Raw genomic sequence first — 19995 nt, forward strand, 5'->3', positions numbered from 1 at the left:
ATGAAATTTGGGTCTTAAATGCAAAATGGGCAAGAACGAGGAAAAAAGGTTACGACTTTTGAAGCTTGGATGGAAGGAAGGGGAGGTGCAGAAAACACTGGTTGCCTTTGGTCTAGCAAAATACATTGTCTAGGTTGGCAGAAGACGGAGGTTGTACAACCACGAGGCAAATAACATTCTGCACATGCTCAGAAGCCCTTTCGTTTCACAGAGTTTGGTGCCCATACCCTAACATGGGGTGATGCTCCAAACAACTGGATTTATTTATTTACTTACTTAACTTAGTTCAAATGTTTTTACTAGGCCTTTCTCCTTAAAAGGATCCCAATCATTTCGCCACGATTCTTTCTCTAGTTTTCTCTTGTTCGGCATTAAAAATGCCCTGTTAGTCACCACACTAGATTGCAATGACATGGTCCACTTTTTAATTTGTTCATACCTGGTTATTTATTATGTATGAAGCTCTGAAAAGGCTTGGAGAAGAGTTTCCACGGCCGTTTTGAAAACGCAAGGCCGACCCTGTTCTTGCAATCTAAATGCCACCTGCACGCACCACACAAGAGGAAAGAGGGAAGTGGAGGGCAAAGGAAAACAAGCCACCCGAAGTGCAGGCGTGGGAAGGGAGGTGTTCCCTGTTCTGCTGGAATCCACGCCGGGTAGACGGTAGTTAGGGGAGAGGTGAAGCCCGAGAAAGCTGCCTTCCCAGGTGCTTTTCTTCCGCTTCTTTTCCCCTCAGCTTGGTGGAATCGAAGGGCCTGGGCCAAGCTTGAGATGGGGGGGGGGGGCAGAAAACACCAGGCTTGCTGGAAGGCAGAGCAGAAAGGTTGAAAGATCAAACGGCAAGAACTGTGATAATCACGTTGCTGAAAAACCCTTGCCCTGATATCTCTGCACGGTATAGGGACGGCATGTTTGAGAAATAAAGGGATTAGCTCATCAAAGGCTTTGGAGGCAGCTGGAAGCTTTCCCTCCCTGGAAGAGCTTCCCGGACCGCATCTCGGCCCAGCCCCTTGCTCTGGGTTTTCGTCTTTCGAGCCTGCAGTGGGGCCAGCCCTACAAGTGGCATTCTGGGGGAGGGAAGAGCGATGGGAGCCACTGCTCCCTCACCGCTCAAAGAGGGCGCAGGACGCAGGCTGCCTCCAGAGAAAGGCGGCAGCTGCCGCCCACCCACCCGGACACGTCACCTATGCTGGCTCTGATCTTCTCCTAATTCAGAACGAATTTGAAAAAATAAAACAAAATGTAATCTTGAACAACCACCCAAGAAGGGTCTCCTCCAACCTGGTGACCTCTATGTGTCTTGAAACACAACCTTGGGAGTCAGGGTCCCTTTCAAAATCAACTTTTTCAAGCCCTGTGAAAATCAACTTTTCCAGCTCTCAGCCAAAACAAGAGGCCTGTCAAGCCGCTCATAAGGCAACAGACACGTCACGAAAGGAAAAAAGCATGAGGAGGGCAGAGGAAAACAAGAGGGAGTGACTATAAAGTGGCCGGTGGTTGCTTTTGTTTTCTACACAATCCACCGTCTCTGCCTTGCCAGTGGTGGTCCTTCAGCCACAATGGGCACCACATCTGCACAGACGTTGTTGCCCTTTGGGGGGGGCTTCTATTCTTATCTCCCCACATTTTATACCACCTAAGCCTGAACGAGGCTGCCGTGGGGGTACACAAAGGCTCACCTTGTCTGTTCGTTTTTGGTGATCCAAAGAAGGCGTTCGCTCCTCTCTGACCCTTGTGCCAATGTAAGACGCGCAGGAAGGGAGCCGTAATAAAATGTTCTTTGGGGCCCCACCAGATGGCACTCCAGACCGTTATAAACTCTGCTCTGGACTGAGCAGGAACCGCCGCTTCCTGGAAATAAACACAACCAGAGGGTTAAAAGAAGACTCCTCCGTGCTCAGCAGTGAGAACTATCAGCTTGCAGAGGGAGACCAGCTCAGATGGATTTGAAAGGGGATTAACCAAAGCCCAGGGATATAAGTTGAAGGATAGGGTCAGAGACTATTAAAACGATGCCTATATGTTACTTAAGAGTTGCACAACGTACAGGTTTTTCCTTTTTTCTGCTTTCGGTGCATCAGTTTTGTGTTAAGTTACACACGGTCTTCTGACCTCAAGCAGAATGGGGGGGGGTTCCAAACTGGGGGGAACCCTCCCAAGATGTCCTGATAGGAATCCCTCCCTGCTTCGGCCTACGCTGGCAGGTGGCACCGGCATTAAGAGATGCAGAGCCTCGCCGAAAGAAAAAGGTGGCAACCGCTACTCAGCATCGGTGAGGATCAAGGCAGAGGGATGTGGAGCCGAATTTGAAAAGTGTTTAATTTTTTGCAAAGAGTTTACAGAGGCTCTTGCGCATTTGAAGATGGCTCTTGGTGCAGAAGAAGCGGGCCTTCCCAAAGGGAGAGCTGTGTTCAGCTGCTAAGATCCAGAACCCACAAACAGGCGTTCCTCCTCTGTTTCGGGCAAAACAAGCTTGCTTTATTAGTTTTTCACGCTGTGTTTTTGGAGCCCCCTTCAGTCTGTTTGATGGGGAACTGGCCAACTTTTTCTAGGATGCTCCAAGAGAGCAGAAAGGTTTCCAAGCTGGCTTTCTGTTTTTCCTTCCCCTGGCCTCCCTGCGTGTCTTCACGCTGTGTATTTCAGGGGTCTCGGCCTCCATCCATTCATCCACAGCTGCTCACGGGTTTATAAGCCCCAAGGACACCTGCCCGGAGGACGCCAGATTCCAGGCTGTCCGGGATTCTTGGTCAGGCAAGGATGGTGGAGGGGGGAACCCTTGGCTTTTGTGCGGAATCTTTAATGGTTTCCTTGAAAGGTATGAGCCTGCCGGGGGAGGAGGGGATCAAACCCAGTGGCTCCGGGAGGGAGCCTGGGGCAGGAAAAGGATGTCACGGGGACTCCTCCTCCTCCTCCCGCTCCTCCTCCTCCAAGCGCTCGCAAGCAGGCTGGGCAGCCGCTCAATCGCTCGCTGGCTCGCACACGGGGCGGGCAGGCGGGGAGCTGGCGGGCAAAGTTGCCAAAGAAAGCCGGGAGAGAAGCAGGCGGGCGTGGAGGAGCAGGAGAGGCAGGGAAGGGCGCTAAAGGCGACCGAGGGAGCCCCCCCCGGTGCGCTCAGAGATCTGCAGTGCAGGGCGCAGGCAGGCAGCCGGCCGTCCCTCTAGCTGCACCGGACGAGCCCCGGGGCCCCCGCCCTCCCGCCCGCTCCCTTTTCTCCGGTCCGCAGGGCAGCCATGGCCCTCCAGGAGGACGAGGCCCCTTCCCTGGCCAAGGGGGTGGACCAAGGCTCCCTTCCACCCACGGAGACGGAGAAGCTGCTGACCGGTGGCAGCAACGGCGGGGGGCAGGTGCCCAAGTCCTTCTCGGCTGGGGACCGAGGGCTGGCGGGGGCTGGGGCGGACGGCGAGGCCGAGAGGAACGGCCACCCCCACTCCCCCAGCCTGCCCTACAAAGCCGGCTCGGAGGGGCAGCTGGCAGGGAAGCCCCTCTCGCCCTCCAAGCTCAGCCTGGGGCGCGCCTCCTCCACCGCCACCACCTCCAACCTCCAGGAGGCCGGCCGGCCCCGAGACTACCTGCTCCTGGCCATCTTCTCCTGCTTCTGCCCCATCTGGCCCGTCAACATCTTGGCCCTGGTCTTCTCCATCATGGTAAGAAGAGATGCGTGCGCGCCCCCCCTCCCCACTTCCCCTCCACCCGGGACGGTTTTCTCCTCCATGCGCAAAGGCGCACTTGTGCCTCTCTCTCTGTCTTTCTCTCTCGTGCGCCCTGGGCACCCCGTTTCCTTCCCGAGAAAGGGTTCCCCAGCTGGGAAGGAAGAGCGAGATCAACTTGGGGGAGCAGAGGCGGGGGTGGGGAACCCCCGGAAGGAGACGCAACTTCCCAAATTGGGAGAAGGAATCTCAAGGGCAGAAGGGCGGAAAGAGAGAAAGAGGGAGCTCTCCATGGTTCTGAACAGAGAGAGAGAGAGAGAGAGAGAGAGAGAGAGAGAGAGAGAATATGCCCTTATTTGAGGACCATTTCGCATCTGAAGGAGAGGGACACTTTTTCCAACCCGTGTAGTGGTGGTGGTGGTGGGGCTGCTGGTGAAGGGACCTTTCCTAAGGGGACCCTAAAACAGTGGGTTCGAGGCACTTCATTTCAAACCCTTCTTGGGGGTGAATTCTTATCATTTTGGGAGGGGAAGGTGTGGCAAAAAGAAAGAAAGAAAATAAAAAGAGTTTGGGGGCAGAGCCCAGATTCATTAAGAACCTCACTTCATAGCAAGAGAACCTCCTTTGTAAAAACAAGAAACAGATCCATTTTTTTTCCTCTCTATGCCAATACTGGTTTCTCTTGTGGTTAGAGAAAGCTGTTTACCCTGCAGGGTTGGGTCTTATTTCAAGCAGGGAGTGGATTCTCCCTCCATCCTGGCCGCTCTCTAACTGACGAGCCCTTGTTGTCCATAAAGGAAGCCCCGGTTCTCTTTCTCCTCCGAGTTCCTGCTTGACTTTGAACGAAAGAGAGGGTCTAAACGGAAGGAGCCCGAGGCAAGCAGGGGACGTGGTCTCTGCTTGCTGACCTCTGGGTCTCTCCTGGGCCTCCGTCTTTCCTTTCAGAGTCGCTCTTATCAGCTTGTGTTATCCCAGTTTTAAACCTCCAGGAGAAAGGGAGAAATCTGGAGGGCAAGACTTAATAGGTCGAGGTGTAAGATCCTGAAGAAAAAGTGAACCTCTGAGCACGTTACGGAGAATGAGCAGAGGATGTGATTTGGGGCTTTGGCTGAAGCCTCTTGGTTCCTCTCTTTGACCACGGATTGACCGGAAATGCTCTCCGTGGACACGGGGCATGACTCTGATTTTGAAAACCGGGAGCCCCCAGCCTTCCTCTGAGTGACTCCCCTCTCCCTTTTAACGCCCCTGCTGTAGCTGCATTTACTGGCAGTTTTGAAGCGCAAGCCCCCGTCATGACAATTCCCGGAACCGCACCACGCGGCGAGCGCAGAAATGGGGGCTACTGCTTTTGACCCATATCAATAAACCCATCCCAGCGCTCTCCTTTTTTTGCACAGGGAATTGGTCTTTTGTGAAATGAACAGCTCTTAGTGGCTATTCAAGACGACGCTACCTCAACTAATTCATAGCAGGAGGGTCTGTGCTGGGGAAAAATCCATTCCCCTTCTCTCTCTGTCCCTGGAAGGCTTCCCGCTGAGCTCATAGGGAAGCCCGGGATGGTGGCGGGCAGAACAGCCATCGGAGGCCATTGTCTCTCTGCCGATCAGAACCGCAGGCTTTGAAATACGTCTAGTGGTTTTCAGTGGGATGGGGGGGCTCCCAGCCTCCAATGATTTCGCACAAATTCAGAGGCCAAACAAGCAGGAGGAAAAGAGGGAGACCAAAACATGAGAGGAATTCACTAGGTAAAGGAAGCCACGGCCTCCAAGTCCGAAAGAGCTGAGCAGGGCTGGTAACCAGCAGATATTCTGGAGATCCCCTGATTCACGAGGTCTCTGGTCTAAGTTGGAAGCACTTTGATCACACAAAGCAATGAGAGAGGGGAGGAGAAGCGGTGGTGGTAGTTACGTGCCATCAAGCCCTTCCCAACTGATGAAGAAGCAATCTCGAGAATACCCGGTCGTCCACAGCCCTGCTCCAGCTCTCTTGTAAACTCATGGCTTCCTTTATGGTTTATCCATCTCACTGTGGGTTGTCCTCTCTTCCTGGGGAAGATGGGTTCTCAATAGGTTTCCTGCCCCTCGGCCCAAAATAAATTACCTGGCCTGGGGTCTCCTGCACCTGGACTTCGTGAGGGGAGGGGGCCAGGTGCTGCACTGCCTCAGGGAGCAAAAGGTCACGGGGTCAGCTCCGACTTCCTGATAAGCTTCCACGGCTGATAAGAGATAAAAGGGAGCATTATTCAAACACGGCTGTTGTGAAACAAGACTCCAGAGTGAACAAAGCTTTGCTTAGTCTGTCACAGGAAAAAAGCAAACTTGGGGGGGGGAAGCTCATCGGGACCCCTGGGGGTCTTAGTATATTTCTTACAGCCTATAATAAGCTTTTGTGGCTTTTAATCCCCTTTCAGCCCTAAAAAAAACCAATTCCTTAATAAATGTGCTAGCCTTCAATACGCCAGAAAACAATCTATTGTTTCCTGCAACTCACTGGTCGGCAACTCAGGCCGTTGACTCTGAATCTGGCCTTCCTGGATCTTCCCATTGGAGTCCAGCCTTTCGTTTGGTTGCAACCCCTTCATCTTAAAACACTGGGATCTCTCTCTTTCTCTCTCTCCGGTGGCTTGGTTTTCGGTACAAAACAAAGTGGGCATTTTGGCTTCACCCCCCCCCCCTTGTTATCCTCGGTGCCTCCCACCACAGCCACGCGGCTGCGATAACATCTCTGAAGACGGGTCTCGGGTTGAAGAACGGTTCCCTTCCCGAGGCTCACCGGGTCTTGCCGAGTGTTGAAAACACAGAACAGGGACGGTGGGCGGTGCAGGATCCGGCTGCCGGAGGGCTTCTCCTTAGCTAGGACAGAGAGGAAGGGCACCCATTTTGTGGGGGAGGGGGTGCAGGAGCTTTTGTCAGAGAGATCCAGAGGCCGGCCAGGTGGGGAAAGCGGCTTCGTGGGCTGGAGAAGAAGAGAGAGAGAGAGGCCTGGCTTCATCGAGGGAGCTGTCCATGGTAGAAGTATCTTAACTCCTCGCAGCAAGAAATGCTTTTGCAACCATTAGGATACGATTTATATTCTACTCATTTCTGGATGTAGTGGGGGGTTCTCTCCCCTCCACCCCCGTTCTTGTTTTGTGTTAAACCTTGCCTAGCTAGGTGTCCGGTATATTCTGCGTGGATCTAATTTTTCCTAACTGTAGTCATGAACTTTTTCTTGTCTGGCGAGATGCTAATGAGAAGGATGGAGGAACTCCGGCTCTCCGGGTGGAGCTGGACTACAGCTCCCATCAATCCTTGCTAGGATGGGAGTCGTAGTCCAACAGCCTCTAGAAGGCGGCGGAGAGAAAGAACAGGTATTCTAAAGAAAAACCAAAATAAGAAGGCTGGTTTGTCTGTTTAAAACACGGATGCCCAAGCGCAGGGCTAAGGCAGTCCTTCCTTTTGATTCCCTTCCTGCCAGTCTAGGAACAGCAACCAGCAGGGCGACGCGGACGGGGCGCGGAGGCTCGGGCGCGTGGCCCGCTTCCTGAGCATCCTCTCCATCGTGCTGGGATCCGTCATCCTCGTCATCATTTGTCTGAATTTCGCCGGTGAGTCCCGAACAGGCTGAGGTGGGAGGGTTGGCCTCGGTTTTCCCCTGAAGGCTGGGTGGGTTTCATTCAAAAACCCAGTGGCAGGGGGGCAGTGGGGCAGGAAGGATCACCCGCTCTGTTCAGCCCAGGCTGGTCTCTCACCCTGCCCCCCCCTCCAAGGGAGCTGGACTACAATCCCCACCATCCCCAGCTAGGCCAGGAGACTGTGTGTGTGTGGGGGGTTGCCAATGCCAGCTGACCATCTTGAGATCCTGCGCCCTTGGGAGGCCGGTGGGAAGGGTGATTCTGGCCCCTAACCGGCTTCTGCTTCCCAGCCCGAGAGACACGTGGCATTTTAAGCTTCCCTCCGAGGAATCTCAGGAACCGCTATTCCCACGCTTCTCAGTGACATGACCCAGCCTTCTACTCTTTGATCTCCTGGGACTTCAAGTCCCAGATTCCCTTACGGGCGGCCAGGCCTCAACCCTCCCGGCCCTTCCCAGGCAGTCCTGCAACAGTAGAAGGGAAGGAAAAAGAGGACATAAAAGGAAATGAACAAACAAACAAATAAATAAAATAGTGCCCATTATCACTGTCATCCGAAAGGGGCATCTGCAAGGCTAGGTCTTACATTAGGGGGTGAAGCTGGTGCCATAGTACTACAAACCTCATGCACCCCACTTAACAAGGGCAGTGTCTGGGGATGATGGAAAGTGTCATCCAAGCCTTCCTTCATCCCAGAAAGCGAATACACCCTGTAATGGGCCCAGCCCTCCAGGAGGCGAGAGCAGAGACAGACAACTCCTGGGCCGACCCAACGTTTCGTCTTAGGGGAAAAGGGCCCCCCTCCCCCCCGCCCTGTGTTTGATTCTGTTTCCTTCCTTCCTCCCTTGTCCCCCCAGGACTCCTGACGGCGAATTAACCCCGGGAAGGGCTTTGACCTGCGTCTGGTGACCGTCTCCCATCTCCCAAGAGGCCTCAGGAGGTAAACCTTGGGCATCGACAACTCTCCGGCAACAGGGGGAGAGGGAACCCCCCTTCTCTTGTTACCTCTCGGAGCACCGCTTCCATTTCCTGGGGAGAAACGAACGGACCCCTTCCCCGCTGTAAAAGGGACAAGAACAGAAGGGGCCCCCGGAGGCCCTCCCTTGTCCAAGGTGGACGACTCTACCTCATCCTGCCTCCTGCTTCCTTCCCCCCAAAAGGAGGAGGAGCTCTGTTGTGGTCCCAAAATAACGATGCCTTCTCCTCTTTCCTCTGGCCACCCCTTCTTCGCACGAGTTTCCCGGGCATGATCCCCTCCGGAAGGTTCTCCACACCCCTGGAAAAAAAAACATACCAATGACTGGACCCAGCGGAAGGACTGACCCACCGAGCGATCCATCACGGAGACCCAAGAGGGCGCATGGCCTCTCTCTGGGGTGGATCTGATTCTGCCACAGGGTCAACTAGATGGCAAAAGTCCACGGCCAGGGAGGGGAAACCACATGGGGGGGGGAAGGAGGGGGACTTTTGTAATTTTTGATGGGAAGGACAGAACTCCGCTGCACTTTTGCATGCTTGTACGGAAAGCTTTTTCACGGGTGGGAGAGGCTGAGCCTCTGGACTGTTCCGGGCCCGTCTTTCAAGTTGTCCTGCATGACGCATTTCAGTTTTGGGGTTCTGGACCCACTTGAGTCCCTGAGTGTGCCATTGGGAACACTCTCGACCTTCTCATGGACAGGAGCAGAGCTACGAAAAATGTCCTTGAAAAAAACAAAAGATGGCATAACCCAGCATACTCCGAGGTGACCATGCGGGCCAGCTGCCACCTTCTAAGAGGAGTTGTGAGCGAAAAGGAGCTAATCCCAGTCTGGAAAGAAGGTGTTTTTGTTCCTTATAGTGAATGAGAAAAAAATAATAATTGGGGTGGGTGTTTTTTTTAAGGGGGGTCTTTCGTCTTTTTGCATGGGAGGGCAGTTTATAGAGTCCTTTTTAAGCATGATACAAGGATGTTGCCTTTGGTTTACTAATGCACGTTAGATCCCGCAGGGGAGGAAAAAAAATACTCTGTTGACATTAACAAACAAAGGTTTCTATGCCATGAAGTTCGGGTGTTGTCCCTTTATGAGTCTTCTGCCAGCTGTGTAGCGAAGTTGAACTCTGTGATGATCCAGAAGGATAACATGATTTGTCTTCCCCAACACCCCCCCACAAGAAAAACCTCTTCAGAACCTCCTTTGATCTTGCAATCTAGCCATGAACTGGAGGAAGAAAGCTTGAGCCATTGCTATAATAGAGAGAAATATTTTGAGCACATTCCTCTTTTCTCAACTCACATCTCCCGATTCTGGGGGGTGGCTGGCATTTCCTGGAAGCCGAGGCTCTCGAATCTGGGGGGGCTCCCCTTTTTCCTTGCTGCCTTTCATCTCCAGGAGGTGGTTTTCTTTCTATTTCTTGGCATGTGAGAAAAGAAATGTGTTTAAAATGGAAATAAAGACTACCGTGCACAGAAAGATATATATATATATATATTTGCAAACCTGGGCTTTTCTTACATCCATCAAGATGAGTTTCTTCCAAATGGTAGCACAAGAAAAATAGTTTTTAAACACGATGGGTAGGCAGCCTCACTCAAGCCGGGGGGGGGGCACACTCTTTCCAAGTCGGTGCTTGGGGTCGGTGTTCCACCCCGAGAGCTAGCTAGAAAATATAAAGATGAAGAGCTGCAATTCCTGTGCACACACATACACATACACACACACACCCTGCAGCGGCCAAGAGGGAATCGACCTCCTTTGCGTCTTGGCCAGCATTTGCTCCTGGAGCAGCCGGTCTATACGGCACCTCCCCCCCCCCCCCGCATCCACCTTGCCCCCTCCATCGCCAGGCTTTGCAAATGCATTCATTACAAGGGTTACTTCATCTTTTCTGAATAACCAGCAGATTCCGGTCCGTGGAGCGGCTGCCGCTGGCGCTCGGGTGCCCCTGCCAAATGGAAAGCATTTTTCTTGAATAACAGCAGCCAGCCAGCCAGGCATGCATTAATGCAGCAGCAAAATTAAAAACCACCACCAGCATTGGGGGGGGGAAGCGGGGTGGGTGGTTGGGGACGGAGAAGAAGCTGGCTTTCTGCAGCTTCCCTTAAGTGCTGGCTTGAAGCCAGTTTACACATTCAGCAGAACTGATGGGTGTGTGTGTATGTGGGGGGGGGGGCGTGATGGCAGAGGGGAATTCTTGCTCCTGTGTGCGCAAAGATGCTTTTTCAGCTAGATCCAGGTTTTGAATCCTTTTAGGAAGTTCAGGTAGGAACTCCAAGCTTCGGGGAGCTGGAAATAACCTCTTTTTAATGCCAACCCCGAGGATGCTTGGCAAGAGGCTTTTAAACAGAAACCCCGCTCCCCCCTGGGGGGGGGACAAATACAAAAAGGCCATTGCCCCCTCTGCAGGTAGACCAAAGATTTCTCAGGGACACAATCCAGTGGCGGGTGGTTCCACAGGCAAAGAGTGGGTCAGGAACACTAACCAGTTTAAGCTTGACATTCAGCTGTGGGAGATACACATCCTACTTTTAGAATGGGAGGCAAAGGGGGGGGGCGAAACCCTGGAAACCCAGAAGTTATGGTGTCGTGGGGAAAGGGGTGGGCCCAGACGCTAAGGCTACGGCCCCTGAGAGGCTGAGCAATCCCATCCCAGAATAAGATCTCGCTCCCTGTTGGTTCTCTGCTCTCATACCAGGTCTCCTTCCGAGGCAGATTGAAAACACTTTTTCTTTTCACTGATAATGGAGTAACTGGAGGTGCCAAGATTTGAACCTGGGGCAGCGTGTCTGCAAAGCTCTACCCAGGGAGCAAGGCCTCCTCGGCAGCCTCTTGGCCACTAGCCCAAAGGCCGCTGCTGTAACCCCTCCCCACTCAGCTGTTGGCACCTGCAACTGTTCCCGCTTGCCAAGGCAAAGCGAGATGCATCCTATTTGTTTCCTCTTCCCTCCTCTTCTACTTTTCCCTTTGTGCTGTGACCCTTTCTTAACATTCTAAAAAAAAAAAAGTCATAAGGCTGCAGCAGCTAGATCTTTTCTTTCTTTCTTTTTTTGGTGGGAGGGCATGGGTTGTGCATAAATGCTTGTGGGATTAAAATGCGTGAACTACTTCAGTGGGTCCACACTCCAGTTCTGACGCGGGAGGGCCACACATAGGCCACCGCCTGCCTGCTAAAGATGTAGGTTTGGTTTTGAATGGCTGCTTGGAAGTTTCTTTCTGGATTTTTAAAAGAACAGGAGGATAGAAAATCTTCTTCTCCCATCCTGGGACCAGGAGGATGTGGGATGTCAGAGTTTAAGGAGAAAAGTCTACTCCACCTTACAAATTCTGAGACATTCAGAGGCATGGAGGAACTTGCCTCTTATCCCCCTGACCACCGTTTTAACAAATTTAATGGCTGGAGAATAAAATCCGGAAAGCCATCAGGCATGAGTGGAAATTTACAGCCAAGGCACAAAATAAAATAAAATAAAACCAACCCCACGTCTCTCTCCGTGGGTCTATTGGGAGAAAGGCGAACAGGCTTGTCTGATCCCATTAAGTCTTTCTCAACCCAAGTAGAAAAACACACTGCCCCGGCTTCTTAATGCAAACTGGGGGAGGGAAGGAGCCGGCGAGATTTTACTCTCGCTCTCCAGTAGCTTAAAAGGAACCACGGCTTCTGTAAAGAGCCCTGAGGTCTGTCTTAAAACTCCAGAACCGTTGCGATCTGGCTCGCGGAGGGGAGAAGAGGGAAAGCGTCTAGGTATGGGATGAACGCGGAAGGGTGCCACCTCAGCGGAGCGGCGAATCCAGGCCGGGTTTTAGCCCGAGTTTTCCTGAACGGAGATTGGAGCCGACAGCTCCAGCCTTCTCTATTATTAATCAATACACCAAACCGGTGGGTTCCCATGAATAATAGATCCAGGGAGAAGATTTCTTTTTTAAAAAATAAAAGGGGTGGGGCTTCTCCTTTCAGCTGGTTACTTCCACTCACAAGTGTGAACGGAGGCTCTCGTTCGTTTCTCTGGACACAGGCGCGGGCAGGGCGAGAGAGGCAGGACTGTCTCTTTTGTCGAGAGAGAGAGAGAGAGAGACGTATTCTCTTTCTTTGGTGGTGCTGAGTTCGCGTTCCTTCACGGGTGGGTTGAGGAGACGGGCTTTCCTAAAGACGGTAAGAAGACTCCTCCGGAAACAGACCAGTCTTTCCTGGATGAACTAAACGAGATGTCAGCTTCACAATCAGAGGTGACGAAAGTGTTTTCCTTCCAGAGACGTGTCCCTTCAGAGCTCCACGCCCAAGCAACCACACCTGCAAAGGAACCTGGGGGGTCTGCCTCCCGATCACCAATCACAAAGTAAAAACAAGCTATTCTGCAACATGAAACATGAGGCAAGCACTGGGTAGCATAACTTATGGGTCTGTTCCCAGTTACGAGAGCTCATCTTCTAAGGGTGTGCTAACTATATCATCTGCTTTGACCAAGAGATAAGGGATGCTCTGCCCTCCCAGTAGTCTTGGATAACACTCCCTTTCTCTCTTTACAACTGGCAGCACGAGTGACGATCTCTGGGAATTGCATCCAGAGGGTTAACATTTTGCCAACCCAGAGTAGTGCAGTATCCCTTTGCCAAGAGACCTATGCAGGCACATCACATTTCCAACACCTTCTGGACCACTTCAGACTGTAGTTCGGGATCATTATTTAAAAACTCCCGCACCTTTAAAAAAAAAAAACATACACCTTACCCTGAATTTAGAAAACTAGAACAACAAGGTTCTAATCTGAACCTTACCCTGATGAATTAGCTTTCTACCTACAGGGAGTCTGTATGGATTTTTCTCTCAGAGTTAAAAAAAAATCCTCATGGGCCAGCATACATCATTTTGTGACCCAATTAAGTTACTCAATTTAACATTTTATTTCTACTTCTGGATCCCAGGCTTCCCTTTTTGTTATGTCTGACTCAGGGCAGCCCTCATCAAGATTTTGAGCTACGCGAGACGTTCAAGAAGTGGTCTGCTCTCTCCAACAACATCCCAAGGGGGTTTCCACAGCCAGTGAGGAATCCAGGCCTCAATGCCTACTTTTTCCCCTATCCTTAAGAGGTTTAGCCACCGACTGTATCGTTCGCACTTCGTTTCTCTCACCTCTCCCATTTATAGTTTAAGGTATGAATCCCATGAATTTCTGGAGAGGAAGCAATCGCAAAACAAAAAATAAAAGATGATCAAGACGTTCTAAGATTAAATAAATGATTTTTTTTAATTATTTAGGGATAGTGCTTATTAATTTGCCAGCTACATAAAGCAACCAAACCCTTCCCCGCCTCAAATGCGGACAGCCACCAAATCTGGGGTAAAAAATAAAAAGAGTCCTGGGCAGCTTTCGAGACACAAACGTTTAGAGAAATAATTCACTTTATCCTGGAATCTTTCTTTACAAATGCCCGATGACTAGTTTTATCTCAGACGTGAGAAATGTCGTCAATTTCTCCACCGACAAAAGAAACACATCCCCATCTTATCCCATTTCTTTCTCTTTTTTTTGCCCTCAACACTAACGGTAAATTACCTTCGAAAGTCAAATGAGAATCAACAGTTAATCAACTTGAGAACCTGGCGCAAGAAAGCGGTTAAATCTGTACAGCGACTGTTTTCTGAGTCCATCTGAGTGAGAAAAGAAGGAGGAAAATTAGGTCCATGTGTTAAACGTCGAAGGGTTCTTCCACACCGTTATGCGACAGTTTTTTGCAGGATCGGATGCAGGGGTGTGTGGGGGTGTCGATTTGCAGAGTCCAGGAAAAACATCCCGCCCGCCCCGCCGTGCAGAGGCTCGGTAGGTTTACTTGTCTTCCAAAGAAGAGGAGATGGTTCCAAGTTTTCTGGTGTGGCGAAGGAGAGGGGAGAAAAAAGGTGACAATTTCCTCGACAGGTCAGGAGGTGCTGAGGCCAAATTTTTGCAGCCATTTATTCCCTGCCTCTTCAAAAAAACAGGGAATCTCGGGTCTCGGTGAGAATAAAAGCAGAATAAAGAAGTGAACGAGTTTCGAGGCTGCACGGGGTTGTGTTTGCTTGGAAAGCCCTCCCACCCACCCCTTTTTTTCTTTTGGTGAATGGTGCACCTGAGGAAACAGGAATTAAAATACAAAGGCCAGGAAAGACAGGGAGAGGTTCTCTAAAATCTCCCACACACACACACACTGATGCACCCTCACGTTGTCAAATCCAGAGTCCTGCACCCAGCCACAGTCCAAAGTGGCCTGCTAGAAACGGATGGATGATGGATGACCCTTTGGGCCTGGCTCTCATTCACTCCTAAGGAGGGATCCGGGCGGTAGGGAAACGTGGCTCCCTTCACCAACATGGCGACAAGACCCCTCTCCCCGTGTATCCTCGTGGCCCAGCCACTTACAGTAAAAGACTGGGCGTAGGGGAGTTTTTCAGCTCAATTAAAACAGAACCTTTTACGGGGGATGGGGGGGGGGAACAGGGTTCCTGCGATGTCACGCCCATCCACGGAGTGGTCAGAAAGAAAAAGAACAAGGAGATAAGCTTTGGTCACTTCTCAGTGTGGCATCTTTCCCTTTTTTTTTTTTTAAGGTGGTGTTCAATTCTCCCCCTTCCCCCCGAATCTCAGAAAAATCTCTCTCCAGATGTTTTGATCTCCAAGAGGATCAGGCTGGAGTTTTTAAGCTGCAAAAATGATCCCACTTTACACATCCAACCCACTCAGCAGCAGGCTGGCTTAAGACACCCAATCATCTTCCGTGAAAACAAAACCAAAAGGGCTTAGTTTAATATTTGGATGCAGGAAAGGGAGATTCGTTTGTGAAAATGTATAGCGATGGTTTTGGTTCGGATGATATTTATCACTGAATTGGGGATAAGCTAGCATTTGGGACCGCAACCCCCATAAACTCTGTGCTAGCCTAGCAGATGACGCTGGGAAGCGCAGTTTAAACCTGGAGGCTTCCCATGTTTGCCACTGTGGCTTTGTAGGTGGTTCCAAATAGGTTCAGAGTTTTTGCCAAGTGAGAGATTTTCATGAAAGGAAAGGGGCCAGTTAAATCTAAGCCAAACTGTAATCCAAAGGAGGGAGGGACGTGGAAGAAAGGGCGGGGGAGAGCACCCCATTCAGGACCTGCGGCCAGATGTGGGGAGAGAGAAAAAAGGGAAAAGGACCACACCCCCTGGCTGCGCGTGACCTTTTTGCTTTCACATTCACCGGAGCGGGCCCGTCGGAAAAGGCTCTGCCGGCCCCTGCCTCTTCCTACGTCAGGCGGCGGAACCCGGCACTCCGAAAGTCTCTTTGCCCAAAGCGTCCGTCAATGGAAAGCATAGAGCAGCAAGAGGATGGTGCAGATGCCGATCACCCCACCGAGGATCAGGGTGTCCCGACGCTTGCGTAGGTTGATCCTCTGGATCAGGCTGTTGACGGCGGGAAAGCGATCTTTGGCGAGGGAGTTAAGGTCCGTGCGCTCACCAGATGAGCTGGATCATCTCTGTTCCTCAACCACTTTCTCCTGCAGGGCGATGGGTTCCCCTTCCCGTCACGAGAAAGCAGGCCAAATCCTGGGAAGATCTGAATGCTGAGGTATGGCACCTCCGGCCCCGGGGTCGAATCCAGCCCGCTGGCCTCCCCAATCTGACCTGCCGGCATTCCCAGAAAAAGCAGAGGTGCGCCTCAGTCCTTTCAGCTCAGAGCACCCCCTCTTGATCTGGGTGTGTGTGTGAGGACTCCCCCAGCCCTGGGGGTGGAATGGGGTTCACCTGGACAGACGTGACCCCCCCCTCCTCTATGGCATCTTCCCTTGGTTTTCTACAGGGTCTCCCCACCAACCTGAAAGGCAGACACACCCTTCCAAAAGTTCATCCTTGGCAATAAATGCGTTCAGCTAAAATCTGGTGCTATTTTTGGCATTCCTACCGTTTTACTCAACCACTCTCTCACACCCAGAACAGAAGCCTCAAAAACCTCTCAGAAATACAACCATCATTCTGCGGTACTGGTTTTTTTTCTCCCTGCCCAGTCTACATCCTGCCACTTCCTCCTCCATGATGCCCGTGACGGATGGCCACCTCACAGCAGGGAACTGTGCTCTTTTCTTCACATCGTACAATTTCTTTCCTTTTAACTCATCCCATCTTGGGACTCTTTGCTTTAAGTTAATGGTTAAAATTGTAAGCTCTTTGATTTTATATTTCTCTGTTTTTATCTATGTAAATTGTGTATGTTTTAAATTGTTTCTATTTGTATGTTGTGAGCCGCCCAGAGTAGACCATGTCTAGATGGGCGGCCTATAAATGCAATAAATAAATAAAATAAAATAAATAAATATAAATAATAAGGAGGTGCAGGGTGGGAATCAAGACTCCCGATCCCATGGCTAGCTCGCCGAGCTATCCACAGAAAACTTTCTCCGGATCATCTCTTGTGACAAAATCAAACTGAGCTGCTGGAAATATGGACAGTGCCGAGAGGCACCACTTAAACCCCTACGTGCTTGTTAAGATTACAGATGGGTTTCTAAAGGAGAGGGAGGGAGGGAGGGAGGGAGAGAAAGGGGTGGGGAGGGGAACAAAGGACAAGGGGAATGAAGACTTAGGGGAGCAAAAGCTTAAGGGGCACCTCTGTGCAGGATCCCTCGTAAGATTTCCTCTCGCCAAATGACCAGCTTCGTTGGTGATCTGGGCAAAGTTTTGCTGCTTTGGGTAACGCTTCTGAGAGCGAATAACATGTGTTTTCAGGGTGAGGACTGCAAACATCTGCAGAGCATCCGTTCTGGGGGAATGGATGCCCGGCGGCTGCAAAAAGGAGGAACCACAGAAATGTACCCCGCTTCCACCAAAATGACGCTTTAACACTCCACACTCTCGAGAATGGATGGGGGGGGCACATTTTCCTCGCCTCCCCACCCAGCCACCCATTCCCTCAGTGGGTTGGGGCTGATGGGCGTCCCTTTGTTCTCCTCTCACCCTAAGCAAGCGCATGTCGGCTGGATTTCCTCCCCTCCTTGTTCTGATCTGAGCTTCAGGCCTGCAAAGAAGCATCTGATTAGCAGCCTTGGGGGGGGAGGTCACGCGAAGGGAGTTTTCAGGAGCTTTTATCTCCCGCTCTCTCTCGCAGGAAATCTTTTCATGGCTAATGCTTCGCCGGCTCGCTTTGTTCTCGCCAGCTGCCGGGGGAGTGGAGTGGGGTGAAAGATAAAATAAAATAATAAAAGAGAAGGAGAGCCCAAATAAAACCTATGGTTCATCAACCTGAGCATCTTTGGGATGTAATCTGTCTAATCAAACGAGGCTGTCATGCCTCTTGTTCTGAGCTCAGCCTGTCGTCAGAGAAGGGGGGGGGGTTGGAGGGCCAGGCGCACGGCCTGCCAAATGAGTTGGCTGGGGTTGTTTCACTGAATGGTCATTTATTTGTTTCAAAACATTTTTACCCCACCTTTCTCCTTAAAAGGACCCAGACAGGAAGAACCGCTGGAGAGCTCAGTGGTTTAGGCCTCTGGTTGGGGAGCCGGAGGCTGGGAGCTGGATTCCCCCACTGAGTCTCCTCGAGAGGGGCTGGACTGGATGACCCCGGTGGTCCCTTCCAGCTTCGCAGTTCTCAGATTAAACCGAAAAGGGCAAGATGTGGAACTGGGAAGCAATACAGGGGCCCCTACTGTGGCAGAAACGTTTGCTGCTTCCAAACGGCAACCCACGAGACGTTTCTCGTCACCCTGGAAAAACCCTTCCAGGAATCAAAGGGGAACAAAAAGCATTTCTGCAGCTGGGTTTATCATCTCCAGACCATCCAGGCCAATGCGTAGGAGGGGCGTGGAACCTTGAGCCTCCCCCCCCCCCAACATTTCAGAGGTCCGGCGCCCAGCAGCCTTAGCCGGCTTGGCCAGCGGTCTGGGGGCGATGGGCACTGTCATTCCAAACGCCTTGGGCCTGTGTTTGGATACGAACCCAGAGTTAGCCAGAAGGGGATGGATCTCCAACCGGCCCCTAGTGATCATCTTTGGCTATCAACTGAAATGTATGGGTTTCGGCAGAGCTGGTCTGGTGATGGGGCTGGGGGGGGAAGGACCAGACACAGCGCTGACCCCTTGCAAAAGGATACTGGCCAAGGTGTTCATCTTGCTCTGTATTGACTTCATCATCCCCCTCTGAGAGGTCATGTTCTCTTTCGTTGCCATGGCGATGCTAGAAGCCGGGGGTTGGGGGGGGAGAGAGAGAGAAAGAAAAAGATGATTACTGAACCGACCAATACTGAATATTGCAACAACATATTTATCAGTTAACAACAATTAAGTCAAGGCAGCTCGAACAGCTTTTCTCCGCCCCTTGTGCATCCTCACAACAACCCAGTGAGGTAGGCCAAATTGGTCCTGAGCTGGCTCAAGGTCTCCTAGTGAGTCAATCGGGCCCAGGGGTGACGCAAACCTGGCCCTCCCGCCCCCACCCCTGGCCCCCTTGCACCAACCCAACCAATTCTTGGGTCAAAAAGAACCTGTGAGTTGGAAACAAAAACGAGCAAGAAACATGGGCTGAGAATCATTTCCAGTTCAAACCGATTTGGCTGGTTTGTTTGTTTGTTTTCTGCCCGTTCTGAAGCAGGAGGGGCGTCTTCTCCAAAGCCGCCGACGGAAAGGAAGAAGAGGTGAAAAACTGAAGATATTCACAAGGAAAAACAGTAAGAAGAGTAAAAAAAAAGGGAGTCTTTTTTAACATTGGTCTGAAAAACAGCAAGGCAGATGCAGGCTTCTAATTGGGGATGTTTTAATGAGGCACCTTGGTGGACGTGGGCTCTGTCAAATTGGCGCGTGCTTCTATGGCAACCCGACCGGCGGGGATCCGGACAAGATGTCTCCCACGCTCCTGGGAGTTGGCCTCCTGAGGATCAGGGGAAGGCGGGAGGGAGCGCCCAGCCGCAGGGCTGCCTGCCTCTCTTGGCAAGAGAAGCGCAAATGGGGGTGGGGGCGGGGGTGGGTGTCCCTCGAAGCGAAAAAGCTGTCGACAAGCGTAGGGACGACGCACAGAGGCAACCTGAAGAGGAGAAGAAAATGCCGAAGAACAGGAAAAGAAGGGAGGGCCTGTTTTCTTCCCTCCTTCCAATACAAGGACAATGACTTGTTTTTCTGTCTAACCGCAACTTTTCCATGGCTTTTGCAGTGGCGGGACCAGGGCAGGAGGAGGAGAAGGAGGAGGAGGAATACCCTGCGGCTCAAGGGCCGGCTCACCCCGCCGTCACCCCGAGCCTTTTCCTTAAGAGTAACTTGCCCAGGCTCTAGTACCGAGCACCCCAGCCTCTCTGTTATGCCCGGTCCACGCTGGAACAGTCCCCACTGAAGGGCTCAGCACCATGATTTCCAAACTTGACTTTGATGAAAATATGCAGCTGGGGGCTTTTGGTCGCCTTTATTAAAAAAGCAAACGAAAAAGCAGGAGGAAGAGGCAGTGGTGGAACCTGAAAGGTCGAAAGCAACGTTCGTTTCATTTCGCGCCTTCCTCCCCACCTTCACCCCCGACGGCTGCTTAAAAAACTTCCCGTGAAGCGCTTGGGCCAGCAAAAGCCACCATTCCCCAGAATCAAATGGACGTCCGTTTCCAGAGCGGGAGGCAGAGAGAGGCTGGCCAGCTGCCTGGAAGGAACAGCCGGTGGGAGAGCGAAGAAGGGTGAAAGTGGGCCAGGCTGGGGAAGGAAGGGCCGTTCCAACGAGGGCTGAGCTTAACGAAGGGGACGCTCAGCGATCCAGTCAAGGCCATGATCCGACTCCGCACAGGTCCCAA

The 19995-nt window shown here is 51.7% G+C and overlaps 3 protein-coding genes across 11 annotated transcripts in view; 1 reads left to right on the plus strand and 2 right to left on the minus strand.

The window, feature by feature from the left end:
- The window catches only part of ABR (ABR activator of RhoGEF and GTPase), a 100418-nt gene extending 94559 nt beyond the window's left edge, over positions 1–5859 (minus strand). For both annotated transcript variants that reach the window (XM_078379178.1, XM_078379177.1), the window contains exons 1-2: positions 5748–5859; positions 1680–1851 (exon numbers count right to left, since the gene is read on the minus strand). The gene's annotated coding sequence lies outside the window, so the exon portion shown is untranslated. The remainder of the gene's footprint in view (positions 1–1679; positions 1852–5747) is intronic.
- Positions 2819–9710, plus strand: TRARG1 (trafficking regulator of GLUT4 (SLC2A4) 1). The gene is made up of 3 exons (XM_020803484.3): positions 2819–3644; positions 7104–7233; positions 8118–9710. Exons 1-3 carry the CDS (start codon positions 3231–3233, stop codon positions 8135–8137), a joined length of 564 nt encoding a protein of 187 aa, XP_020659143.2. The 5' UTR covers positions 2819–3230; the 3' UTR covers positions 8138–9710.
- Positions 9711–13453: 3743 nt separating this feature from the next.
- Positions 13454–19995, minus strand: part of GOSR1 (golgi SNAP receptor complex member 1) — a 28940-nt gene continuing 22398 nt past the window's right edge. For 4 of the 8 annotated variants that reach the window (XM_078379192.1, XM_078379191.1, XM_020803487.3 and 1 more), the window contains 2 exons: positions 18326–18408; positions 13454–15667 (listed from right to left, as the gene is read on the minus strand). In XM_078379192.1, coding sequence (XP_078235318.1) covers positions 15543–15667; positions 18326–18408 — 208 coding nt within the window. In that variant the 3' untranslated portion in view covers positions 13454–15542. Of the gene's footprint in view, positions 15668–18325; positions 18409–18753; positions 19252–19995 lie in introns of those variants that run through there. The other 4 variants (XM_078379190.1, XM_078379189.1, XM_078379194.1 and 1 more) reach the window with 1 other exon arrangement.

Source organism: Pogona vitticeps, chromosome 7 (assembly GCF_051106095.1).
Source record: "Pogona vitticeps strain Pit_001003342236 chromosome 7, PviZW2.1, whole genome shotgun sequence".
Classification (NCBI taxonomy): Eukaryota; Metazoa; Chordata; class Lepidosauria; order Squamata; family Agamidae; genus Pogona; species Pogona vitticeps.